The sequence below is a fragment of the Danio rerio genome, chromosome 23, assembly GCF_052040795.2.
Source record: "Danio rerio strain M-AB ecotype USA chromosome 23, GRCz13ab, whole genome shotgun sequence".
Classification (NCBI taxonomy): domain Eukaryota; kingdom Metazoa; phylum Chordata; class Actinopteri; order Cypriniformes; family Danionidae; genus Danio; species Danio rerio.
In genome coordinates, this window is record NC_141043.1 from 20,435,009 (window position 1) to 20,461,128 (window position 26,120).

The 26,120-nt window shown below is 35.3% G+C and overlaps 2 protein-coding genes across 4 annotated transcripts in view; both read left to right on the plus strand.

Annotated features, from left to right (window-relative positions):
• The window catches only part of srms (src-related kinase lacking C-terminal regulatory tyrosine and N-terminal myristylation sites), a 32,361-nt gene extending 23,975 nt beyond the window's left edge, over positions 1-8,386 (plus strand). For 2 of the 3 annotated variants that reach the window (XM_087304961.1, XM_087304962.1), the window contains 3 exons: positions 2,474-2,655; positions 2,731-2,887; positions 5,792-8,386. In XM_087304961.1, coding sequence (XP_087161087.1) covers positions 2,474-2,655; positions 2,731-2,887; positions 5,792-5,991 — 539 coding nt within the window. In that variant the 3' untranslated portion in view covers positions 5,992-8,386. The remainder of the gene's footprint in view (positions 1-2,473; positions 2,656-2,730; positions 2,888-5,791) is intronic. The other variant, NM_001136250.2, reaches the window with a different exon arrangement.
• A 209-nt stretch (positions 8,387-8,595) lies between these two features.
• Positions 8,596-25,358, plus strand: ptk6b (PTK6 protein tyrosine kinase 6b). The gene is made up of 8 exons (NM_001076672.1): positions 8,596-9,039; positions 10,977-11,098; positions 15,611-15,771; positions 16,277-16,439; positions 21,176-21,334; positions 21,472-21,653; positions 22,528-22,681; positions 24,434-25,358. The coding sequence occupies exons 1-8, from the start codon at positions 8,642-8,644 to the stop codon at positions 24,628-24,630; spliced, it is 1,536 nt and encodes a 511-aa protein (NP_001070140.1). The 5' UTR covers positions 8,596-8,641; the 3' UTR covers positions 24,631-25,358.
• The last annotated feature ends 762 nt before the right edge of the window (positions 25,359-26,120 follow it).

Sequence of the window (26,120 nt, forward strand, 5' to 3'; positions counted from 1 at the left end):
GTGGATTCTGACATGCCTTTAATGCGTTTGCGCCCTGCGCTTTGCAGTTTGCACATGGATCGTCAAAATAGAGCCCTTAGTGTTTAGTACTGTCGCCTCACAGTAAGAAGGTCGCTGGTTGGAGTCCCGGCTGGGCCAGTTGGCATTATTTATTTGTGGAATTTGCATGTTCTCCTCTTGTTGTCATGGGTTTCCCCTGGGTGCTCCGGTTTCCCCCACAGTTCAATGACCTGCAGTATAGGTGAATTAAATCATAGATATTTACACTAGATGCTGCCTACTCTATTGTTGTCTATTGGAAGAAATGCGTCAATAGAGCCACCATTTTCACACAGGGTAGCGCTCCATTGAAATGAATGCGGGACTAAGGTGCAGTGGAGGACTGGAAGAGAAATACACAAATACACATATATCTATGATGGGGAGTTTTCCCAATGGTCATTATGCAAATATTTTTGTTAAATTACGAAAAATTATAATTTTTGATCACTTTTCTATATTGATGGATAAGTAACTGCACAGGCATTTCCTGACAAAGATCAAGTGTTTGTGTGCATGGAAATGTACTATCCACTTTGCCTATTTAATTTGATCTAATCCATGTCCTGAAACACACCCCCTCTCATTCTTTCACTTCTCATTCAGATGGAGAAAGCGATTTGTTTGTGAATGAATCTCCATTATGAACGACTCGTTCACTGAGCCGACAATAATCCAAGTTTCTGGCAGCGCAGCGTCTCGTTGTCGTATTTCATTTACATTGTTTATCTATTTTATTCAACAAAAATACCATAGTATTTAATGCAAGTTGGAGCTACTTTGTCTTATGGTGAATGCAGTAAGTGACTCTATTATCATCAATAACGCTACTTTTTTGCACAAAAGTTCATAACATAAAAAAACGTAAACAACTAACTCTTACCTATGAAATGTTCTGCCTTTCTGCTTTGCTTTATTTGGTTGCTCGTTGCTACACTCGTATACAGCGCTAAAGTCCATTATCTTCACATTGTCACACTGTCTTACTTGTGAGGTTGAATGACTTTTGTCCTGGAAACACTCTACAAATATGGTGGCGCTATTGATGTATGCTAATTCCGTATGTGATATTTAGTGTATATATCTATGGAACTGAATAAGCTAAATTGGCCATAGTGTATGTGTGTGCATGTGAGAGTCTATGGATGTTTCCTAGTACTGGGTTGCAGCAGGAAGGACATTCGCTGTGTAAAACATATCCTGGATAATTTGGTGGTTCATTCCACTGTGGTGACCCCAGATGAATAAAAGGACTAAGTCGAAGAAATATTAATGAATGAATTTGAATGTTAAATGAATCCATGCCATGTTCAGTCAAATTAATTCAACAGAGAAAGAAAAAAAAAAACCATTGACCAACATCGGCAACGGTAGCAACCAAAAGAATCTTCTCTGTGCCAGAACTCTGATGCAGACATTCATAATAACAATTGCATTTGAATTAAGTGGTTTAATCCAAGTCTTCCACAGAAACATTGGTGAAGAAATTTATGTTTGACTTTTATCCATGTATAAATATTGTTCAGCACACATCTGACATGCACCTGTTAAGTTCATGTCTTAGAATATATTACATATTTCTCTTTTTTGGAATTAATACAAAATTGTTGTTTTGTTGTCCTTTGGTTTTAATATTTATTGAAATGTCCATCAAGTCATGGAGAAAAAAACATTATTCATAATTTACTATTAGGTAAATAGCACTATATGAAAATTATGAAGTGTCTAACAATAAAGATAAATCGATCTCACAGTAATTGTATATATTATTAGGAGTTCATTCAATCTTTTTATTCTTTTTCTTTTTGGCTTAGTCCCTTTATTAATTTGGGGTCGTCACAGCGGAATGGGTTGCCAGCTTATCCGGCATATGCTTTACTCAGCGGATGCTCTTCCAGCTGCACCCTATCACTGGGAAACATGCACACTCATTCACACACATACACTACAGACTATTTAGCCAATTCACCTATACCATATGTCTTTGGACTATGGGGGAAACCAGAGGAAACCCACACGAACACGGGGAGAACATGCAAGCTCCACACAGAAATATCAACTCACCCAGCCTGGGCTCGAACCAGCGATCTTCTTGCTATGAGGTGATCGTGCTACCCACTGCGCCACCGTGATGCCCATTATTAAGAGCTGTTTTTCCTAATGTTTTTCTGTCATACCATAGGACGTGTTTAAGGTACAATTCAGTAAAATCATTTTAAAAACACATTCGACTTCAAACTACATAAATATAACATTCTTTTCCTCAAAACACTTGTCAACTACCCAAATTCTGTTTTATCCAAGTTAGCAATCAACCTGAATGTGATTGCAGATTTTTATTATCGGATTATTTTCTATCCCATATGCTTGGTGTGCTCTCAAACATTCAGACTCATGCTCCTACTGATCAGTGTTTATCCATCTCTCGGAGCAGCAGCGGAGGGTCAGCTGTTGACCTCGGCTCATTTGATCTACATGGCTGCTCAGATAGCAGAAGGTATGGCTTATCTGGAGGATCGGCACATTGTCCACAGAGATCTAGCAGCTCGAAACATCCTGGTTGGAAATGACCTGGTGTGTAAAGTGGCTGACTTTGGTCTGGCGCGCATCATCAAGGTAACTGTTGGATGTTATGATAGAGAAATGCATGTAAAGTCGATTCCCAGTTTATAATGATGTGTTTGTGTGTAGGATAGTGTGTTTACAGCAAGTAAAACCACCAAGATTCCTGTGCGCTGGACCGCTCCAGAAGCTGCTCTCTATCAGAGATTCTCCGTCAAATCTGATGTCTGGTCTTTCGGAGTGCTGCTGTATGAGATGATGTCACGGGGAAAGATGCCCTATGATGGTATGGGCCTCTGTTCATTTAAATTTGAGGTCTCACATTATATTAAGTGTCCTTAACTACTATGTACTTACATCAAAAAATAAATACAATGAACTTACTGTTTTTATAATATATTTGAGAACACTTGTGGTGCTTTTGAGTAGGGATAGAGGTTGGGTTATGGACAGGTTTGGTGGCATGGGTAGGTTTAAGGGTGGGTTAAGGTGTAAGGAATGGTTAACAGTGTATTTACAAATGTAATTACAAAAGTTAATTACAGATGTAATTACATACAAGTATTTAATCAAGCATAGGTACACAGTAAATACATTGTAACAAACTATTAAATCCTGTGTAAGTACATATTAGTTAAGGCCACTTAATATAAAGTGGGACCAAATTAGAATACCCACACACACACACATACTTGAATATGTGATTCATGAGGATTTTCTATTGGTGTAATATAGACTATTTCAATGTGGTCATGTCATTGGCCACTAAACATTTGTTTGTTGTCAAACTATTTTAATAACTATTTTTAATAACAATTCAGTCACATCCTAATTTGTCGCAACATTATTTATCATTTTGTGGACCTTTAAGGATTCTCAGAAGCTATGGAAATTCAAAGTCACCTCAGCTGACTTCTCTCGAGCTCCGAGCTCCTCCTGGGTGTCAGAGCTCCTCACCCTATCCATAAGAGTGCACCCTGCCACCCTTCGAAGGAAACTTATTTCAGCCGCTTGTATCCGAGATCTTGTCCTTTCGGTCATGAATTAAAGCTCATGACCGTAGGTGAGAGAAGGAACGTAGATTGATTGGTAAATCGAAAGCTTTGCTTCTTGGTTCAGCTCCTTCTTTACCACAACGGGCCCGTACATCGACCGCATTACCGCTGCCACTGCACCAGTCCGCTTGTCAATCTCACGTCCCATCTTTCCACACTCATGAACAAAAACCCAACCTCAATGTGAACTTTCATGCCATATTAAAATAGCCACCTTTAAAATGTGGTTCTTGATGATATTCACTGCCTGATGGATATAGATATAAAGTGGGTCTCAGACTGGACAAGAAGCACTGCATGAAATTCCTTTGTTCTGCTCCATGTCTTTAATTATGAAAATTTATTTTACCACAGTATTTTCCATGGAGTTTCAGCACTTACCTGCTGCTCCTGATGGTGCTTGCATTTAAAGTTTCCATGAAATCAAAACTAACCATATAATTTTGTTAGCTCACATTGTTAGTTTTGTATTGACCAATTCATCTGTGTAAGTCATTAAGAAAATAAAATAGTTTGCCCTTCTAATCTTTATTTGATATCTGAAAATGCACTTCCTGTTATTTTTTCGGTTAATTTGTCAGATTATGTATATTTTAGGAATTGGGCGTAGCTAACATATTTAACCACTCCCTTTCAACTGTCAGTTTTGATATCAAACAGAAATGGTGAGCAGGAGGAGTCTGGCTGTGATAACTCTCCCTAAACTCTTTTCCCGATCTTTCTGAATGAAATACCTACTTTACTACATCCAATCAGCTCGCAATATAAAAAACAAGCCACGCCCACTGTTCTCTCATTTAAAATTTTGTTTCTCTAAGAACTGCATCACAATACGAAAAACAATACGAACGGTCGCAGCTTCTGGTTCATGAGGACTTTAAATGCCTTTCATCTCATTTTACGCTTGAACAACTAAATGAACGCTCAAGTGTATTTAACTGATTTTATTTCCGTTATATTTTCATTATTGATGCTAAAAAACGGAAAATCAAATCTTCACCAGAAGTTTATCCATAGCTGATAAACTCTTGCTGTGCATTTAGCCCATTGTGTTTTATCACTGACAACCCACTAGAGTTTGAGTTTAATCAGTGAATTCCACCCACTGATCTATATATAATAAGATACATAGTGGATTATATAATTCTCTAGTATAGATCAGTGATTCCGCCATCACTGACACGACACCAACTCGAAAACTCTGTGCTCAAAGAAAATGTCCGATTTCCCACTCGTAACAACCACCTTGTAGTGGCAAACATGTGCATTCAACTCATAAATATGATTCATCTGACATAACTTGAAGGCACTGTGTGGTTTTCTGGACTGCATGGGCCGGGGGTGGTAACTTTATTTAAAGCTAGCAATTATAACCCACCACACCTGCATCTATTGGTTTAGAAATAGTTGCACGGCATAACAAGGGTTTGATGTTGTAATATTAAATAAAAAAATAGCAAGTGCCAAACACAAGGCAGCAGTGAGTTTGTGTCCTGTACACACACTGAACAATAATTTAGGGAATTTTCTCACTCTAATTAAAATCCAGTGACTTTTATAGTATGTATGTTGCATAAACATCAGATTGCATATAGTGGAACTTTGTTTATTAACCCTTTTTTGTGAAAACCCATATAAGGTCACTTCATTGACATTGATTACATCTATAATTAATGTAAAGTCATAAATGTTCAAAAGTCTTGTAATAACTCCCTGTAACACTCCACATTCCTGGGTTTTTTCCAGTAAGTGCCCGAGTTAACAGTGATTAAGACTACATATAAAACAATTATAACTATGGAAATGTTGTGAAAATCAATCACCCTCTAATTGCTCCTTATTAGCCTGCTTTATTGTTTTTATTAATTGTATGATTGTTATGATATATTATATTGTGTTAATATTCATTTTATTCGCTTTTTATTATCTAGAAAATAAAGGTAAAATAATCCCAAATTTAAGATTGGATAAATGTTAAAGTATGGCCATGTATGAAACTGAAACGCTTCAATCTAGTGATTTGAAACTGTAATGTGGTCAAGGTCTACTTGGAACTACTTCAGCTGTGTCTTTACTAAAACTTAAGAGGATGCGCATATATCTCATGCACAAATACCACAATCTGTTTCCCACAGGGAAGACTAATAAGGAAGTGATGGAGGCCCTGTCGTCAGGTTACAGGTTAGCGTGCCCAAACCACTGTCCACCAAACATCTACCGCATTATGTTGGAATGCTGGAACAACGAAGCTTCCAAACGGCCCTCGTTTCATGCCCTTCACAGTCAGCTGGACAACATCTACTCCAGACTTTACTTCAAAACCATTGAGGTGTGAAGATGTGGACAGAAATACGTACAAAGGAACGATTTGCATGGACAAAAGTGCACATATGATAGACTCTCTTTTTGAATGCTTGTTTTAATGAAGTTATGTGCAATGGTAAATGCTTGCTTAAGAGGATAAAAGAGCATGAAGAGTGGAGGAAATAGTGGATTAGAAATTGTGAAAAGGTGAAATGTGCATCTCCTTAATCTGACAGGGCCAGATTATCTGTAGCTTGTCATAGCAACCCTTGATCATAAGTGGATTTAAGTAGATGTTGAGCACTGATATGCACCATTATAATACACATCTTTTGAGCTGCACTTACTTTTTTTTTTTGAGCTAGAGTTGATCTGGCCCATTCAGTTTCTGAAGCAGTACTCTGGGGATAAAAGTTATAAAAGCTGTCACTGGGCGGTATCAGCGGTACCTTTGCTAAATATGTACCTTAAAGTCTATGTTTAATCAAAATTTAGTTCATTTTGCTTGCACACATTGTTATTCTTTAGGTCAGTGGATCTCAAAGTGGGGGTCGTGGGACAATGAAGGGGGGTCGCTTGGTGATTTCCAAAAATCAATTTATTTTTATTAAACCATAAGAATTACCATATTTTATCCATAACCTACTGAAGAGAAAAAATTGTCATTTATATTTACTATATACTATATAGTTACTATAGTAGCATATAGTTACTAGTTCTATTGGAACTACCCAGGGGTAATTACATTATATGAAAGACACAGCAATAACTTTACATACAGCAGATTGATTTTATAACACCAAGTTCTGGCCCATTTACAGCACTGACATTCATTAAAAAATCAAACAAAGAATAGACTTGGGTCTATGGTGTGTGTGCGCCATTGCATAAATGTTTTTTTGTATTTATAACCACCTTAGAGGATATTGGGAGTCGCGGGTTGAAAAGTTTGGGAACCCCTGCTTTAGGTGAACACTTCCAATGAAAAATTTGGTCACCCTTTATTTTGATGGTCCATTTGTTGAATGTAAGTTACATTGCATCTACATGACAACTAATTCTCATGGGATTATAAGTAGACTGTTAGGTTAGTGTTAGGTTAGTGTAAGTTAACATGTACTTGCAAAGTTTCTTATTGTCAGTTAAATGTCTGTTGAAGGAGTAGTATCAACAGATATTAAGCAGACGGTCTACTAATACTCAAGTGTACCATCAAAATAAAGTGCTACCAAAAACGTTTTGTAATCTTCAACCAAAGTCGGACCATTTGCCTCTGCATTTGGAGTGGCGGTCCTTCTCTGTTGGTTAGTTTGAAGGCTTCAGCTACTATATTTTTAACTACGTCCCTCTTACCATTAGTTTGTTATGAGGTAACGATTCATTCCGCCCACTACTCAATATTTTATTTCATTTAAAAGTACATCAGCATACTGCAATAACATCATACTGAAGTCATTACTGACGCACTAAACTTCAGTTTCATGCTGACTTTATGTTACTAGTATGAACAGTTGGTTAAATTTCATACTTTTCACACTGCACTTAACCCTGAGTTGTGTTTTTAAGCACTGCTGTTATCCACGGGTAAATGAAGGTTTTATGTATTTTATGTGGAACCAGGGTTACCACTGCTGTTTACCCTAGTTTATGAAACCCTGGAGCAACTGTCAGCTAATTAAATCCTTTGTACAGTCACACAAAAATTGTGTGTTATATAGTTTTACATAATCTAAATTAAAGACAAATAGTGATGGAAAAGGCACCAATTTGTGTACAGAAGAGTTTCAATCTTACCTTTATAGTCTGGATAGTGCAATGGGTCACATACTGCATATTTCCAATCGCTGACACAACAATTAATCATGTGAATACCCAGGAATATTTGTGAGTGGTGTGAATTGTGATAACCCAGGATTTCCTATACCCAGAGTTAACAGATTCAAGATTGTCAAGCCCAGATGTACCTTTAATGTAACATTATGCACTCTTGTAAAGTAAATAAGGAACAAAGGTTTAGTCTTTACAAGCTGTGACAGCTTTTACAACTTTATTTCAAAGAGTGTTGGTACAAGAGGTCTTATTTGATCTGAAGCTTTCAGGTCTGAGTTTATGTTTACAAAAGTCTCACCTGTCAGAGTACGGGCAGGTGTCAAGATGGTGAAAACTATGGCCATTTTAAGTTATAACTGTTGAGTGTCTTGAGCCTATGTGAAGGCAGGCTGCACAAATAACTGTTTTCTACCAGGTAAACTGATCTTGAAACACTGTGGTGAACACAGGAGCCATATGACTAAACTACCTGGGTAGCTTTCTTTGTGATCGGTTTCGTAGAAATCATCCATGTCAAAAGTCAATTGTCTTCCAGTGCATTATTATATAAGATGAATTCTTCAGATGACACTTGTGAATAAAGTATTTTTTCAGTATTCGTGTTTCTGCCGTCTCTTTATCATTTGTTTTCTGAACCATGTACCCGCATTGACGAGAAGTCTGCAAGCATGCTGATAGCCTGTAAAGCAATTAAACTCAAATAATAAAGTATGCCTGTTTAGCCTTTGAACTTGTGTCATATTGTCGTCCACAGGCGTGGTTCAAATGCGGAAGGTTTCACTTTAGTGACAGTTCCTCAAAGCATCGCGCTCATATGGGAATAATCCGCGAGAGCAGGTGCTTTTTACCTCATGGGGGAATGTTGTAGGAAAACTTGCCCATGTCTCAAGACAATATGGGACAAAATATACGGACCACCACAAGCGGAGGGGGAAAATAGCGTGAAAGTTGACGGTGACTTTACGAACAAGGGCTTCGACAAGAATGAGACTGAACGCCGTTATTCGAAGCCGAAGATCAAGCCGCCTTTACCACCGAGTGCAAACAACAATGCTGCTATTTACATGGCACTGTGGGACTTCAAGGCGCGCAACGACCAGGAGTTGTCCTTTAAAGCTGGAGATAAGTTCGAGATTACCGACCGTTCCGGTGACTGGTGGACTGCCAATAAAAAGGACATATTCGGCCGTGTGACCACCGGTTTTGTTCCTTACAATTATCTGGCTCGAGATTCCGTAGAGTCTCAACCGTGAGTGTGAAAAAAGCTATTCCTAAATGCAGTCTGTGTTGACTTTACAGCGTACATATTCAATTAAACGTGCAGGGATAGTTGAAAAGCCAAAAAAAAAGATGATCCTGTCATCATTTACTCACTTTTATTTGTTTCAACGTTTAAGAATTTCTTTTTTCTGATGAACAAAATATACTTTGAAGAAAGCTGGAAACCTGTAACTATTGACTTGTATTTTTCTTACTACACTGTAAAAAAACGCAGGGTTCCACACTATTCATTCATGTTGTCCCAACACAAATTCATTAAGTTTAATTAGCACTTCAAACTAATTTCTGTGGATTGAATATGAGAAATTAAGTTGTCCTTTTAAGTTTGAACGAAGAAAAAATTATATATATATATATATATATATATATATATATATATATATATATATATATATTTATATTTATATTTATATTTATTTATTTATTTATTTTTGAGTGTATGAAAGTCATTGGTTAGGTTTTCAGCATTCTTCAAAATATATATTTTAACTGTTCAAGAGGAGAAAGAAAGGTTTGAACCACTTGAGGCTGAGTAAATATCGAGTAAATTTGCCTTTTTTGGTCAAACTATTTTTTTAAATGATCTAAATTACATTCTCTTGCAATTATTTCAGTTATTTTATTTAGGTTTTGGAGTCATTGTGTTGTATATGAAATGTAATGGGCATTTCAGTGGTTATTCTAAATGCTGCCAGATTTCATGATTTCAGTTTTATTCCAAATAATAAATCATTTTTTTTCAAAGACTGTAAACCAGTTGTTGGTTAACCACATCATCTCAGATGCAATAACAATTCTGACTTTTGTACTGGGCGTGACGTTCATATGACATAAATAGATAAGACATGGAATAAAAATTCAAAGAAAAGAATACAATACAAAAATGTTTTGGAATTTGCAACAGTATGCCTACCAGTATCATAAAACTGATTTGTTTGGAATATTGCAAATAAACTACAAATATAGTGATACATGCATAATAAAAAATGTAATGATAAAAAATATCTATTAACGTACAAACAGACAAGAACTTGCTGTTCATAAGCTTGCATCGTTGTTATCTGTTGTTTTAAATATTCCAGCTCTTTAAAGCTGGGTAGTTTTAGGTGGTTTTGTATAAATCTGAAACTGATTTCAGTGATGTAGTTCCTCCATGTCACTATGATCATAGCTGTGATAGGATTTTCTCTCATATAATTATCTAATATAATTTCAGTTATTATATTATTATTTAAAGAGTTTTTCATTTTTGTAAAGTTTTATGTAAAGATGAAAACATTTTTTTTGCCATGTCACTTTTGTCTTCACATCACATGCATCCCTGTAGTTCACATTTTAGTTTTAGTTATGAAAAAAATCAGATCAGACAAAGCTGTAATAGATTAAGCATGTAACAATCTGCTCATGCACATGGCATCATTTTCCAATTTGTTTTTATTTATTTTTTGAGTTTCTGAGGTTTACATAGGGGGAAAAAAACTGTTTTCAGACCCTCAAACACTTTTGTAACTTAAATAAATAACCAATGTAATAAAAAAATGAGTTGTAAAAAAGCTGTGTTGTGAAAACATACCTTGAATCATCATCCTTTCTGTAAACATAAAACCAAGAACAGAAGAAACTGATTAGTCTGATTCATAAACAAATCATTTAGATGGTTTTATGAATCAGTTGGACTAACAATTAATTGAACAAATCTTATTCAAATGTTGACACCATTGTACTTGCACTTCGAAAGTGGTGTTTTTGATGCTTTTGTAGTGTTTTGGGAGTATTATTAAAGCTTGATTTGTTTCTCAATCTTGCACTGTATCAATTTAAACTTGATATTTCAGGATCATCAGTTAAAAGAACATTTTTAAACATCTAAACTGATGCAGAGATTTTTTTTCTCTGATCTTTTAGGTGGTTTTTTGGAAAGATGAATCGTGTTGGAGCAGTGAGCCACCTCATGTCTGATGAAAATAATTATGGATCTTTTCTTGTGCGGGTCAGTGAGAGTGACGACATGGGCTACGTACTGTCAGGTGTGTGTGTTGTTGTTTAATGAGAGTTATTGGTGAGTTTTATACAATGGGTTCCCACAGGTCATGGAATTCGAGGAACATCATGGAACTTTAAAAGGTTCTCTCAGACACTGAATTTAGGTCACTTTGAATTTTAGTTTCCATTTATCAATATTTATATATTTGTAAAAAATGTTTTAGTTGTTTCACTTTTATTGTTATGGTTAGCCCATTTTATTTCTTGTACACTTCTCACTCATCAACAAAGTCAAATGCAGTCAGCAGACAATATATCTTACAGTTTTTTACAATGGCTGTGACACTTTTTTCAATACATTTAACAAGTTTGCTAAACTCTTAACGCAGCAACACACCTAAAACACACAATTGGCAAAACAGTTAATTTCATGCTCAAAATCACACATTATAAACTAAAAACCTCTAAACTACTTTACAAAATACAATAATAAACGAACACACTACACCATGTCTAACAAAACACTGCAAACATGTTTCAAAATGAAATTATTGTTTAAAACACAAACACATGTTCTCTTCCAACAGAAACATTCAGTCAATCAGAACACACTGACAATAAAAACACTATCATCAGCTGACATTACAGAAACTGCATTAGGTTCTGTGTCAGCTCTGCCCTTATATTTGAAGTCTCGTTACAGTTTTGTTTCGTTGGGTTAAGTTAATGCATGCATTTTCTTTCTTTTACTGCAAAAATTCTATACAAAACGAAGAAAAATAATTGCTTTAATGTAAAAAAAAAATACAGACACAGAATTGCTGCAGTACAGACTTTTTTTTAGAAGAACATCACTGCAAACAGAAAAAGCACCACAATTATAATAAAATAACAAAGTAATCTTCTATTCTGCCCGTTCTTTTGCCACATGTTCTCATCCACATTATACTTGGTATCTTCTGTGGCCCGGCACAGTAACTGTGGCCCTTTGGCCTATTATGTTTTTCCTACGGCGACATCCCCAGCCTTGTCAACATTGAAAATTTCATGTGGTACTTCATTGGCCTCTAACTTCATGACTCTCTGAAAGTAATTAGACACAGTGTATGCAAATGCTGTACTGTATATGTACTGTATGTACTAATGAACCCCAGGTTTAAAGAGTAGTTTACTGCAAAACACACTGTGTATTGTACTGTAAGGACTGTATTGCATAATCTTACATGGACGTATTGGTGACAGAGTTCTTTGATGGGCTCACTGTTCCTTTCAAAAACCTCAAGAGTCCTCTATTTGTATATTTGTATCTATTTGTACATGTATATATATATGAGAGACAGCATATTGCGGTTTTATATATATATATATATATATATATATATATATATATATATATATATATATATATATATATATATATATATATATATATAACCACAATATGCTGTTTCTCATTGGCAATTGAATAAAATATAGGGAATATATTTGTGTTTAAATTCACAACTAGAACAGCTGTTCACTATGACTTTATTCTATATAATTTCTGTTTAGAACATGGTGTTATCTGTTCTGACATACTGTGTTAAAGCATTTGTAAATTTGACTGTAAAATTACATTGTTTTGTTCTTGGTTGTGCTTATGTGTAAAAGATGATTAAGCATTTTTAATTTGTGTTAACTGGATGCATTTTGTGTTAAAACAACAAGAAATGTGTTAATTGTATAGCCCACGAAGACGGATGTTGTGCAAACTGTGTTAAGAGTTTAGGAAACTTGTTAAATGTATTGATAAAAGTGTCATAGCAATTGTAAAAAACTGTAACTAAGCCAAACATGTCAAATATAAATTATAAAAGCTTTTGCTTCAAAATGACCACTTCAAAAACTGGGCCTTAAACAGTAGATGATAGAAAAGCTAAATAAAAGATTTGTAAAACTTTGCCCATTTTGCAACCACAAAAACTACAGCAAGTCCATTGTTCACAATGTAGCTGTTTTAGTAGCCTGTGCCTTTAAATCCAAATGAGCTGGTTCTCTCTGCTCACCACTCAGATGTGCTTGTCTGCTTCTCCTGTGCAGTGTTGCCAATTTAGCGACTTTGTCACTATATTTAGCAAATTTTCAGACCCCCAGTGACAAATCTTTTAAAAAGCGACTAGCAACAAATCTAGCAACTTTTTCTGGTGTTACTAGAGATTTATTTATAGATTCTCATCTGTCCATATTGTACCATTCCTGCTCTTCTCAACGAGTTGCGGGTGATGTTGTCAGCCCCTCCCCCGCCTCAGAGCACTAAAAGGGGGCCCAGTACCCCACAGCTGTCTCTCACATATGCAGATCACCCCTCTGCGTATCAACGGCAAATGATTTAGCTCTGCAAGTTTGTGTTATTTCCCTTGTACAGTCAAGCCGATTTGCGTCTCTTTTCTTTTAAATTTAACCGTTTCGTTTCACGTTTTTTTTTTTTCTTGTTCATAATCACAGATATTTTAGTGACCGTTTCCAAACTTGTGTGGGTTTATTATGTCAGAGAGATTACTGCAAATTCACTAAACATCTAGATGTACTCTATCCAAACAACAATACATTTAATTAGGTTGATATGCATATGTAAAGTGTAACTGTTAGTGCAAATATAAAAACCCATATGCTGTTAAATAAACAAAAACTGCTGGACGTGATGATGTCACTAATATGCAAATTGACGTATGACATAATCTAGCAACACTTAGCGACTTTTCGAGCAGAGCTAAGCGCCTTGTCATTGAAATTAGTTGGCAACACTGCTCCTGTGTTACGTCAGATAAACAGCCGTCAGTGATAGAAACAGACACGGATGAAGCTGAAATAAGGTCATGAGTCAAAATTACCAAGTAAGTTTAGTTGATGTATTTGCAGTGGAGTACTTTTTAAGCCTTTCTGAAACGATAAGCCTACACCAATGCCATTTGCAGTACACACACTAGGGGTGTCATATGCAATTGTTTTTTTCGGTGCACCGTAATGCAGATGGGGACAATTTGATATCGGTTCAGTAATAATCATAACCGGTTATTACAAACTGACGTCATTTATCTCCTATGCGTGATGTCGTAGTAGAATACTTTGGCGAAGGAGGCAAGGGCGAATTAAAAAAAAATGCTCCTACTACTTAAAAATTAGATAATTATGCACAGTTCAACTGCTTGTAAGTTTGCTGGAAAGTCTTTCATTGACACTGAAGAAAGCACAGCACACGAGCCACTATTTTACTACTACGGGGAAAAGCTGTAAAATGTTTGTGAGGTAACTTTTCCTTTTCTCTTGGCTATTAAAACGATAGTTGTGGATCCAAACTCGAGCGTGTCTGAGATGTAAGTTTTCTCTACTGTGTCTATTATGGATTACTGATAATCGCGTATTATGTGCATATAGACAATAACTGCGGCTGTTCTTCCCGCGTCACTCATTGGTGAACAGCGCTTTCACTTCTAAAACCAATCGCAGCCTTTTCTGTTGAGCGGGTAAAGACCAATCATTGAGGTGTAAGACCTCATTTGACAGCGCTAAAAAAGCAAGCGAGATAATATTTACATGAGTTTATTTGCTATAAATGCTTGTGCTGTCTTCTGTGCATGTATTGGAGTTTTGTTTGATACATTCTAAAAAGCGTTTTCTTTGAGCAGGTCAAATTAAAGGTCGGTACATATATCTTACTGCTTGTATTAAAGGACAAAATTGTATTACAAATAATATATAAATATTAATCTATTTATAGATTTTAATAAAAAAATATTCTTGTGTTGTGATGAAAAAATCTAATTATGGATGGAAAGCATCGTCAATGCACTGTGATGCACCAAATCAATGGCATGATAATCATAACCAAACCATGAGACCAGTGTAGGTTCACACACTCACACACACACACACACACACACACACACACACACACACACACACATATGCATATTTATTGACACCATGCGGCTAAGGTGATTATAGTGGTTGAGAATTTGAAAGCGATTTTACTCTCTTTATTAAAAACATGCTCTGTTTTAAATGTATTTTAAACTTATAAAATTAATCATTGATAACAGAGAGTTGTAACATATACTTTAATCCCAGATTAATCCCCAAAAAATGTTCCGGGACATGTGTATACATGTTATTATGGTGACATGGCACCTGTCAATTAATTCGGTGGGAAAACCGCACTCCTGCATCACATTGCGGTGGTCCTCAAAAACACTGAGATTTTGGCGTTGTTTAACGTCAGTAAAATTTACAAAAGAGAGTTGTGTTTAAATCACTCCAATATGACTGTGGACACGCTATACATACAGACAGTTCTGTCCAAAAAGGCTACAAAAGTTGTTTTTAATATTTGATACTATATTGATTATAAATAAGCACAACAACAGCCTTGTTATGGAAATCAAGCTTTTTAGTCTGTAAAAGGGAGGGAAAAGTCAGTGAATGTGGCTTAAAGTAGGAACCCAGAATAAGATATATATATATATTGGAATCCTCAAGGCCAAAACTGCTGTCTGAATTTCTAAATATTTTTATCTTAGTGAGGACAAAGGAAAATGCAAAGCACTTCAAGATCTTTCAGACTGGTGATCAGTTCTACGTGGATGCGTTGTTTAAGTTCAGCAGTATAGTAGAAGTGATTGAACATTATCAAAGTCACCCACTCTCCATTGGGGACCTACTGAGTGAGCCTTGCATTCGGGTGAGACTTTCTTTCTTTTTCCATTTTTGCTTGTTCTCTCTCATTGTACTGGTTTTACATTGTGCTGTATTCTCAGAATTTGCTTAGCTTTGATCAAAAGAGGAAGTCTGTGCAAGAGTTTCTAAATTTCTGCTATTTCAGCTTAATTTTGAAATTGCATCACCATTGCATGTGCATCAGAGCGTAAATATCTGCCAAACATCAAGAAACAACTATTGCATAGTACTCTAGCAAATATACTGCCTGATTGTAAACCATCTGATTTAATACTGTAAATATGTGATATATATATATATATATATGTATATATATATGTATATATATATATATATATATATATATATATATATATATATATATATACATATATATATGTATATATATATATATATATATATATATATATATATATATATATATGTATATATATATATATAGTTTGTCTGAGAACAAATGTGCATGTAAGTTTCTTTCCTCTTGACACTATTGCATCATCTTACTGTAGATAAAGCCGGAGAATGTGCCACCTCCCTCAACGGATGAATGGGAGCTGCCTAAAGAGGAATTTCAGCTGGAGAATCAGCTTGGCAGTGGTCACTTTGCTGATGTGTACAGTGGCAAATGGAAAAATCACTCTAAAGTGGCCATAAAAATCCTCAAGAACAACGGTGAGCTCATATTAGAATACAAGCATTACCCACCAAAATGATAGTTGACCCTGTTCTTATTGTGCTAAATAAATTCTTTATTTTTATTATGAGAATATTTGGTCTCACTTTATATTAAGTGGCCTTAAGTAATATGTACTTACACTGAACTTAATAATTTGTTACAATGTACTTACTGTGTAAATACATGTTTTTACATTGTACTTATGCTAGATTAAATACCTGTATGTAATTACATCTGTAATTAATTTCTGTAATTACATTTGTAATTATACTGTTGACCATCCCTTTTACCTTAACCCTCCCTTAAACCTACCAATACCACCAATCCTGTCCATAACCTGACCTGTATCCCAGCACCAGAAGTGTTCTGCAATACATTTTCGACATGTTAAGTCATTGTATTTATTTTTTGATGCAAGTACAAAGTAGTTAAGGACACTTAATATAAAGTGGGACCGAATATTTTTGTTACATTCAAATCCCTGTACTACAAAGTCCTGAAAAGGATGAATAGCATTTCAGTCTGGTGTTGTTCTTGCAGCGTAGGAACCTTCTCTCTTTTTCAGACAACAAAAATAGAAAAAAGTCCTTTTCACATCCATATAATCAAAACAGGCTCATTATATTTATGTACTCCTACATACATTTCTGGAGAGCACAAAATACGTCCCAGGAGCTACGTTTTTTGCAGTTTTTGCTTTTGTCAATCCACCAGAGGCCGCTGTGTACACTTTTTCAGATCTTAAATATCTCTTGCGAGTGCCATTCGCACCTGCTCTTCTTGCGTAAATCCACCAGAGGCCGCTTTCGACTTTCGACTGATTTAATGACTGACCAACTGACTGATAACCTCACCCATCCCCCTTTCCTAAACCCAACCAATAGTGTTTTAAAAAGCACAGATTGACCCACCCACCTAAAAAAAAGAAAAGCCCTCATTTGATTTTTACCACGTTTTCAGATTTTACCACATTCTCACCCTGTTACCCATGTTACTTGTTTATTTTATTTTTGGGCCTCTTTTTTTATCTAACCTGCTTTCTTCACTGTTCCTCACCGGACATGAACCCCATTGTCATGATCAGCTCCTCTCTGCATCAAGTCCACCAACATACATGATGAGCTAACTGGACAAGCTGGTAACAGCGGGAAAGCAGTCCACACATTGTTAAACAGTGAGCTGGTAAGCGTGAAAAGGAACAGCGTCATAACTTGCAATCTTCAGAAATATATATAGGGCTACACATGAGTGCCCATTTTTCACTCCTGGAGCTTTTAGCTGCAACACATCCCCTAGAAGTCTTGGAGACACAGACTACCTGGTTAATGTGTGTTTTATATGAATAGACTCTTAAAAATAAAGGTAGTTTGTTGGCATCAGTGGTTCCAATAGTTCCATAAAACACTTTACAGTCAAAAGAAACTTTCCATTTCACCTAGACCTCTGTGCATTGAAAAAGGTTTCTTTAGATCATTAAAATGTTCTTAACACTAAGAAAAGGATTCTTTTAAGAAGTCTGGTCCAACTTTATATTAAGTTTGTATAATTGCTATGTACTTACACTGAAATTAATAATTTGTTATACTGTATGCATTGTGTAAATACATGTTTGTACATTATACTTTTGCTTGACTAAATACCTTCATGTATCTACATCTGCAATCAATTTTTGCAATTACACTGTTGATCATCCTTTACATCTTAACCCAATCTTAAACAATACCCAGACCATCAAACCTTACGCATATCCCACCTCAATGTCAGATGTCTTCTGCAATACATTAAGAACACGTTAAGTACATGTGTATTTATATTTTGATGTAAGTACATTATTAGGAACCAATACATTTTATGTCATGGTCTGCAAAACCTTCTTTTTGGAACCTTAATTTTAGGAGTGTAAACTTTTCAGGACAGTGGCCCATCAGCAACAGATTGCATCAGAAATATTATCACATCTACTGATTACATCATTGATCTTAGAGCAGGACTATTCCTTTAAGAGACTCCATTAGCAATGATGTACACTCCAACTGTCACAACAATTGTTTTATTTTTGATTAATGATGTCTGTATGTGTATATACAGTTGAAGTCAAAATTATTAGCCCTCCTGGGCATTTTTTTTTTCTTTTTCAAATATTTCCCAAATTATGCTATGAGAGCAAGGAATTTTTCACAGTATTTCCTATAATATTTTTTTTCTTCTGACAAAAGTCTTATTTGTTTTAAGATGAAAACAGAATGATAGCAGTTTAACATTTTTTAAAAATAATTTTAAGGTCAATATTATTAGCCCTCTTAAGCAATAATAATAATAATTATATATATTTTATATTTTATCTTATATTCTGTTTACCAGCGACCTCCGGTGGTTAGATCGCTGGTGATCGTAACAGTACTGTCTTCATAGCAAAGATATTAAATTCTTTTATTATAAATTCATTATTAAAAAAAATTTTTAGTAAATATGTTAAAAAAAACTTCTCTCCATTAAAAAAATGTAGAGTTTTTTTTTAAAGATTTTAGCAGGATTTAGATTTTAGCAGGAGGGCTAATAATTCTGACTTTAGCTGTAAATATAGTTAGTATTTGGGACATTGTTGTAGTATAAACTGACTCTTGAGTGTCTAATAAAAGGATATAACAGGTTAAGGTTTTATTTTAACACAAGAGACATTCACGCCTGTGTTTGAACCACCTTTCCTCAAGAGTAAACCTCTTCAAAAGCAAGATACACAATACTCCAGGCAGGAACTCAGGAATTCTTGCTTTTGTCAGTCGCGGTGTTCAGGAATTTCCTTCAGGGAATGAACTGAACATGCATGACAATGAAAAGCAGTTTTAGATGTAAATGAGTAATGTGACATTGAGGGAAAACAAATCGCATAATACAGGCAAAATAAATGTTTCCTTATGAAAGCAATTACCTGCCTTGCAGCTTTAGGATATGAATGCATTTTTGGTGAACACTTGTTTTTAATCTGGTACATGAACACAATGTAAGTCATGCACAATAATAGTGTCCTAAACATTACCCTAGTAAATGTGCAACTAAATACTCTGCAGAAAAAGTCTTTTGTAAATGGCTATTTAAAACTCAGAGCCTGGCTGAAATACTGTAATTTGGTTCACCCAAGTGGAATAAACGCAGTACTACAGATACACTGCCACACATTTATTGTCATGTTCTTCAATTTAAATTGAAATGTACCTAAAGAGGGCCTATTTTCCCAAATTTCTTTAGTGTGAGCATGGAAAAGATCACTTATAAGTTTACTCCAGAGAAAGATCCTTTGTAACAGTAAATAATGTTTCTGAATACACTTTGATTTGAGTTATCCTCAGGGAGTTAACATACAATTACTAGACACTTTATTAGGGACAGCTTACTAGTACCGGGTTGGACCCTCTTTTGCCTTTAGAACTGCTTAATCCTTCGTGGTATAGATTCAGCTAGGTACTGGAAATATTGCAAGAAACCAGTCTGAGATCCTTCACACTTTATGACATGGTGCGTTATATTGCTGGAAGTAGCCATCAGAAGATGGGTACACTGTGGTCATAAAGGGATGGACATGGTCAGCAACAATACTCAGGTCGGCTGTGGTGTTGAGCATCATGCTCAATTGGTATTAATGGGCCCAAAGTGTCCAAAGATAATATCCCCCAAACCATTACACTACCACCAGCCTCAACCGTTTATACAAGGCAGCATGGATCCATGCTTTCATGTTGTTTAAAATTCGATACTCATCGGACTAGGCAATGTTTCTCCAGTCTTCTATTGTCCATTATTGGTGAGCCTATCCAAATTGTAGCTTTGATTTTCTGTTTTTAGCGGACATGAGTGGCACCTGATGTGGTTTCCTGCTGCTCTAGCCCAATTGCCTTAAGGTTCTACGTGTTGTGCATTCAGAGATACTCTTCTGCTTACCTCAGTTCTAACGAGTGGTTTTTTTAAGTTACTGTTGCCCTTCTATCAGCTCAAACCAGTCTGGCCATTCTCATCTGACCTCTGGCATCAACAAGGCATTTGCGCACACAGAACTGCTGCTCGCTTGATATTTTCTCTTTTTTAGACCATTCTCTGTAAACCCTAGAGATGATGTGCATGCAAACCCCAGTAGATCAAGAGTTTCTGAAATACTCAGACTAGCCTGTCTGCCACCAACCATGCCATGCACAGTTTGAACTCCAGCAAATCGTCTTGACCATGCCTAAATGCATTGAGTGACTGCCATGTGATTGGCTCTTGGAGCACTTGGAAAATAAATAATGTGTACCTAATGAAGTGTACTTGTACCTAATAAAGTGAGTGTATGTTCAAGGCAAACGCTGTAAAAGCAATCTATATTTTTTTACTTCTACCTGAATGGAATTTACAGCATGGCTTCATAAATTGTCTGTTAGTTGTTTGTGCTAAAATTTCACAGATATATTCTGAGGACAACTGAGATAATAATAATAAAGCATGTTTTCCCTTTGTTTTAAGCTTATATTGTGTGTCTACACCAGACAAAACCCACTAAAGTTTGTTTTTAAAACAATACAAATGTCTTAATATCCAGTATTGCTTTACTGACTGTCCTGATTTCTAATATTATTTCTAACAATATTTTGAATAGATATGAAATATATCTTTGTTAATAATAAATAAAAATGCATGATATATTATGCTAGAAGTAAATATAACAACAAATAATATTTCTGCTTTTATCTTTTAAACACAGATGCTCTTGTGCTGAGGGAGTTTCAGTTGGAGGTGCAGATCATGAAGCGTTTACGTCACAAGCACCTGATTTCTCTCTTTGCTGTGTGCACTTCCTCCTCACCGTTTTACATCATCACCGAACTAATAGAAAAGGGCGACTTGCTTCATTTCCTCAGAAGTCAGTCACTGTCTGATAGATATAATTTTAAGAAGTCTTAAATTTTTTATGCATGGGCTGCTCTTATTTTATTGATTTAAATATATACACTTTTTAATACAAATTATATATATATATATATCTTCCTGATCATGCAGATCCAGAGGGAAGATCATTGCAGATGGAGTCTCTGATTGACATGGCAGCTCAAGTGGCAGATGGGATGGCATATTTAGAGGCAAATAACAGTATTCATAGGGACCTCGCTGCCAGAAATGTGCTTGTAGGAGATGGATATGTCTGCAAAATTGCTGATTTTGGCCTAGCTCGAATCATTAAGGTAAGATTGATTATTTATTTTTTTGCTTCACAAACTGTATCTGAATTGGTGTTAATAAGTGCTTAAGAATTGGCCCATTAGTGTTACTATTACTGTAGAGCTTGGGGTGATTATTGATAGTGCAAACAACAAATCTGCAGCAAATGCATGATGCTATTAATAATATGGGCCAAAATCTTTGATGAATATTTCCAGGATCTTACTGATTCCATGCCACAAAGAATTAAAGGCACAAGACATAAGAAAAACACTATACGAGTGGTATATATTATGCAGACTTATGTGCTTTCATTATCCCAAATGTTTCAAAGAATGTTTAAATTTAGATAACTAAGCAATTTTATCTAGTGACAAGACTGTGTCCTTTGTCACCATGTTAATGATGTCTGTTAATGATTTCTGGTTTGGTTTTATAGAAAACAGGGAAACACTAAAGACGTTTTAACATGTTGTGTGTTCTAACGTGTCAGATTGACTGACCTCCCATTCAAAAAGTATGAAGTACATTTTGATGACAAAATATGCTACTCATCAATGCTATCACCTAAATATTAATGTGTAGTGGTGTGATATGAATGGTATGTGGTATGAGTTGTATGATAAAATGAACACTGAACACTCAGAACACTGGCGACACCAAGTCGACGGCAAACAACTAACACCAACAGAAACTGTTGAAGCCCAATGGCGTTGACTTGGTGTGTCCCCACTGAAAATGTAATTCTGTGCCTTTTAGGCAGTTCTGAATGCAAAAGGGAGTTTAATCTAGAACTAGCAATGTGGACTATCTTAAATTGCCCACAGAGTTTATAACTGGAAATGAAGTTCATAGCCTAAGCTAATGTAACATCTAATAAATTTTGTTCATGTCTAGGAGCCAGTTTATTTAAGCGATGACAAGAAAATACCATATAAATGGACAGCACCTGAGGCCATTGGTCATGGCACTTACTCCAGTAAATCTGATGTCTGGTCCTTTGGGATTCTCCTTTATGAGATTGTTACTCATGGAGGAATACCTTATCCAGGTCAGGTTCAAGACAATCATTTATTCTCTTTGTTTGGGGGGGGGGGGGGGGGGGGTTGACACAATATATTTTTAAATCATAAACATTATTTTTACTTTAAATATTTATATTTTTATGGCATACATTATTTATAGTTCAAAATCTGTTGTAAAACAATTTGAAGGGAAGAAACTACATGCAAAACTTAATTTTTTTTTATTTAGCAGTTCTGTTTGGTGTTTATAGTGGTTTTTGGTAATACAATAAGGTTGTATCAGTTAATGTTAGTTAATGTATTTAGTAACATGAACAGACAATAAACAATACATTTATTACAGTATTTATTTATCTTTGTAATGCTACTTATTTCATTGTTAGTTCATGTTAACTCACAGTGCATTAAATAAAGTTAACAAGCATTTGGAATTTTAATTATGCATTTATAGTAAATGTTGAAATATGATTAATAAATATAGGGGCCATGTTTTTTAAATGTTGCACAGAAACCATTCTAAATTTGTTCTAAGGTCATTTCGCAAAAGTCTGTAAGTGTGATTCAGAGGAAACGAACATGTACATGAAAAACATTGTGATGTAACATTTATAAATAAAAAATGACTTTGAAATTGTGCTCAGCTGTCAGATCTCCACTTAGAAAATGCCCCCTAATTAATATCATTACCATATAAGAGAGGACAATGACCCTTAGTATGCAGCCAAAAGAACAAAGGAGGAGCAACGGGATGACCCTGTGAATGTCTTTGAGTGGCTTAGCCAGAGCCCAGACCTGAACCTGATTGAACATTTCTGGAGAGATCTAAAAATGGATGTGCACAGGGGCGTTGCTAGGGTTGGAAGGGATAAGGGGCTTACACAAGTCCATATGTTTCCTTCAAATTTCTTTGAAAGCTGATTTTTTTTTTCCAGTTTTCCTCAAAAAAGGTTGATGTGGGCATTGTAGCACTTTAAATGCATGTAATGCCTGTTTCATTCACACTTGAGCAGAAATTACATACATGCCTCACAAAAGTAGTTGAACATTCCAGGAAATCCCTAATATGGATGAAGGTATCCAGCTATTGCTGTAGTTGAATGAAAAAAACATAAAACATAAACATAAAAAGGTAAACATAAAAAGGCTTTAACTGATCATTTTCACTACTGCGGCAATAAATGGTTTATATGTGTTCTTCCAGCCATCTTAGGTTTTTCATAAGAAAGTCGATTTATAATCCAATGCTAACTGACATAACATGTTACAGTAGAATATAGCTATAAAATAATAGATGCATGAACACACTGTGATTTAACTATTACAGAAACAGATGTGACTGGCTATACCATATCTAGATAACTTTGTCTAGATATCTATATCATATCTAGAAAGCTTGTACAATTGTTGTTTTACTTAATAATTTGCGAAACAGTTGTATTATTACCTGATCAGCTTCAGCTCCTCTAAAAAAATTAATGAATGAATGATGCAGTGGCGGGATCTTTTTAACATGTGCCACTCCCACCTGCCAGTAGAAACAGGTACTGCTGAACAGCTGAGCAACACAAAAACTGCCGTAAGTGGTATGCGTGTGATGTAAATGGTAATTTTAAGTACTTAGATAACAAAATAAATGTTATACAACCTATTTTTATTCAAGTGCAACATACTCCAAAAGATCAGGGGCTATTGACAATACATCAGGGGCCTAAGACCCCAAACACCCACTAGTGTACTAGTAGACCCTTGAACTAGTAATATTTGCTATTCTTTTATAGGTGTCAACACTGGTGAGGTGTATGATCTCATAACGAAGGAAAACTACAGAATGCCTTCACCACCCAAGTGTCCACAAGCCATTTACAACATCATGCGAGCTTGCTGGAGAATAGAGTCAGTGGACAGACCCAACTTTAAGGTTTTGAAGGATGAGCTGGACAACTATCAAGGCCAATATAGCAGTGTGGGAAATTAACACAGACAGATAACAACATCCTGTTGGCTGAAACTTTTCTAAAAGACAGATCCATCATATAATCATCTTCAATGAATTAAATGGACTGGCAATTAGTCCACCGTATCAGTTTTCAGAAAATGAGGATGCGCACTTGAAGCACTTTTTGGAAGCTCTTAGGGAATAATTTATTGGGGTTTTGGGCAATATACTGTTTTATTTTATAATGAACAATGTTAAAGAGTAGATTGTACTGATTTGAAGACCACGAAATAAATGTTTAAATCTGTAATTAACAGTTTAGTCAATCAGATCAGTTCTGGGGCATCAAAAGGTTTGTAAAAATGTCTGATTATATACTGTACAGATACACAACCCTATACAAACCAACACAATATGAATGATAGTTGTATATAAACATGGTATTATCATAGTGAACATGAAGCTAAATTAATATTTCAAAGAATATATAAAATGATAAATGATATGTATATTTATGATGATTTTTGTATTTTAAATATTGAGTAATTTGTAAACTGTAATAGTGCACTGCATTGTTGATTTTTGCAATTTACCCAAGCTAATTCTTCAGTGCAGTCATAATTACCAGACTTTTAAGAAAGAAAGTGCATGCAAGATTAGACAAAAATTATGTTATTCATACTTTTAACTTTTATTCCAAATAGACACAATCCTAGTGTACATGACCTCTAAAGTTTATGACCTTTTATAATAAAAAATTAACTGATCACAATGTATCATTTGATGTTTTATTAGTATTACACCTGCAAATTCCAGATAGCCTATGTTCTTGGATCTGTTTCGGGGAAATAGATAAGAATGTGTACATGTTTTGCCCAAAGACTTGTCTTAACAGCTGTAAAATATAGGGTTTTGCCAAATGTAGTGAATGTTTAGCAGAATCAATGTGAAATGTGACCAGCAGATGGCGATAAAATATAATGTCAACGATTAGCTGTAACTTGCAGTCAGTAGTTGTGTCATTCTGGTCTACTTATGATTAATTATAAACTTGTTCGTCAGATTTACTGATATAGCATGTGGGCCAATAATTTTCAATAAAATATTTAATTAAATTTAAATATTTAAAATGACCTTGATGCGTTTACTATAACAACAAACCTACCCCTGTTTTTGAAGCTGTAAACTTCAACAGCTATTTGTTTAAACTAATCACAAGAGCTGCTGGTGTAGGCTGGGATCATCTGTCAAATATCATTGAGCAGGGTCATTCGTGTTAGGCTCATTCACGAAGAAATTTACAACATAAATTTGTATTATAACTATATTTCGTCCTGTTCCGTTTTGGTTTGTTCATTTACCTTGGATTAAACAAAAGTAAAATACATCTGAGAAGAAATGAAAAGTCTTACACGAGACCACTGTTCATGCAGTCAGTGCGTGACCAGCAGCACGCCACAAAATAGCCCCTCGCCTCACCACACATCGATCTGCTTCCTGTAAGTCACTCATGAGCCTTTTTAGGCTAA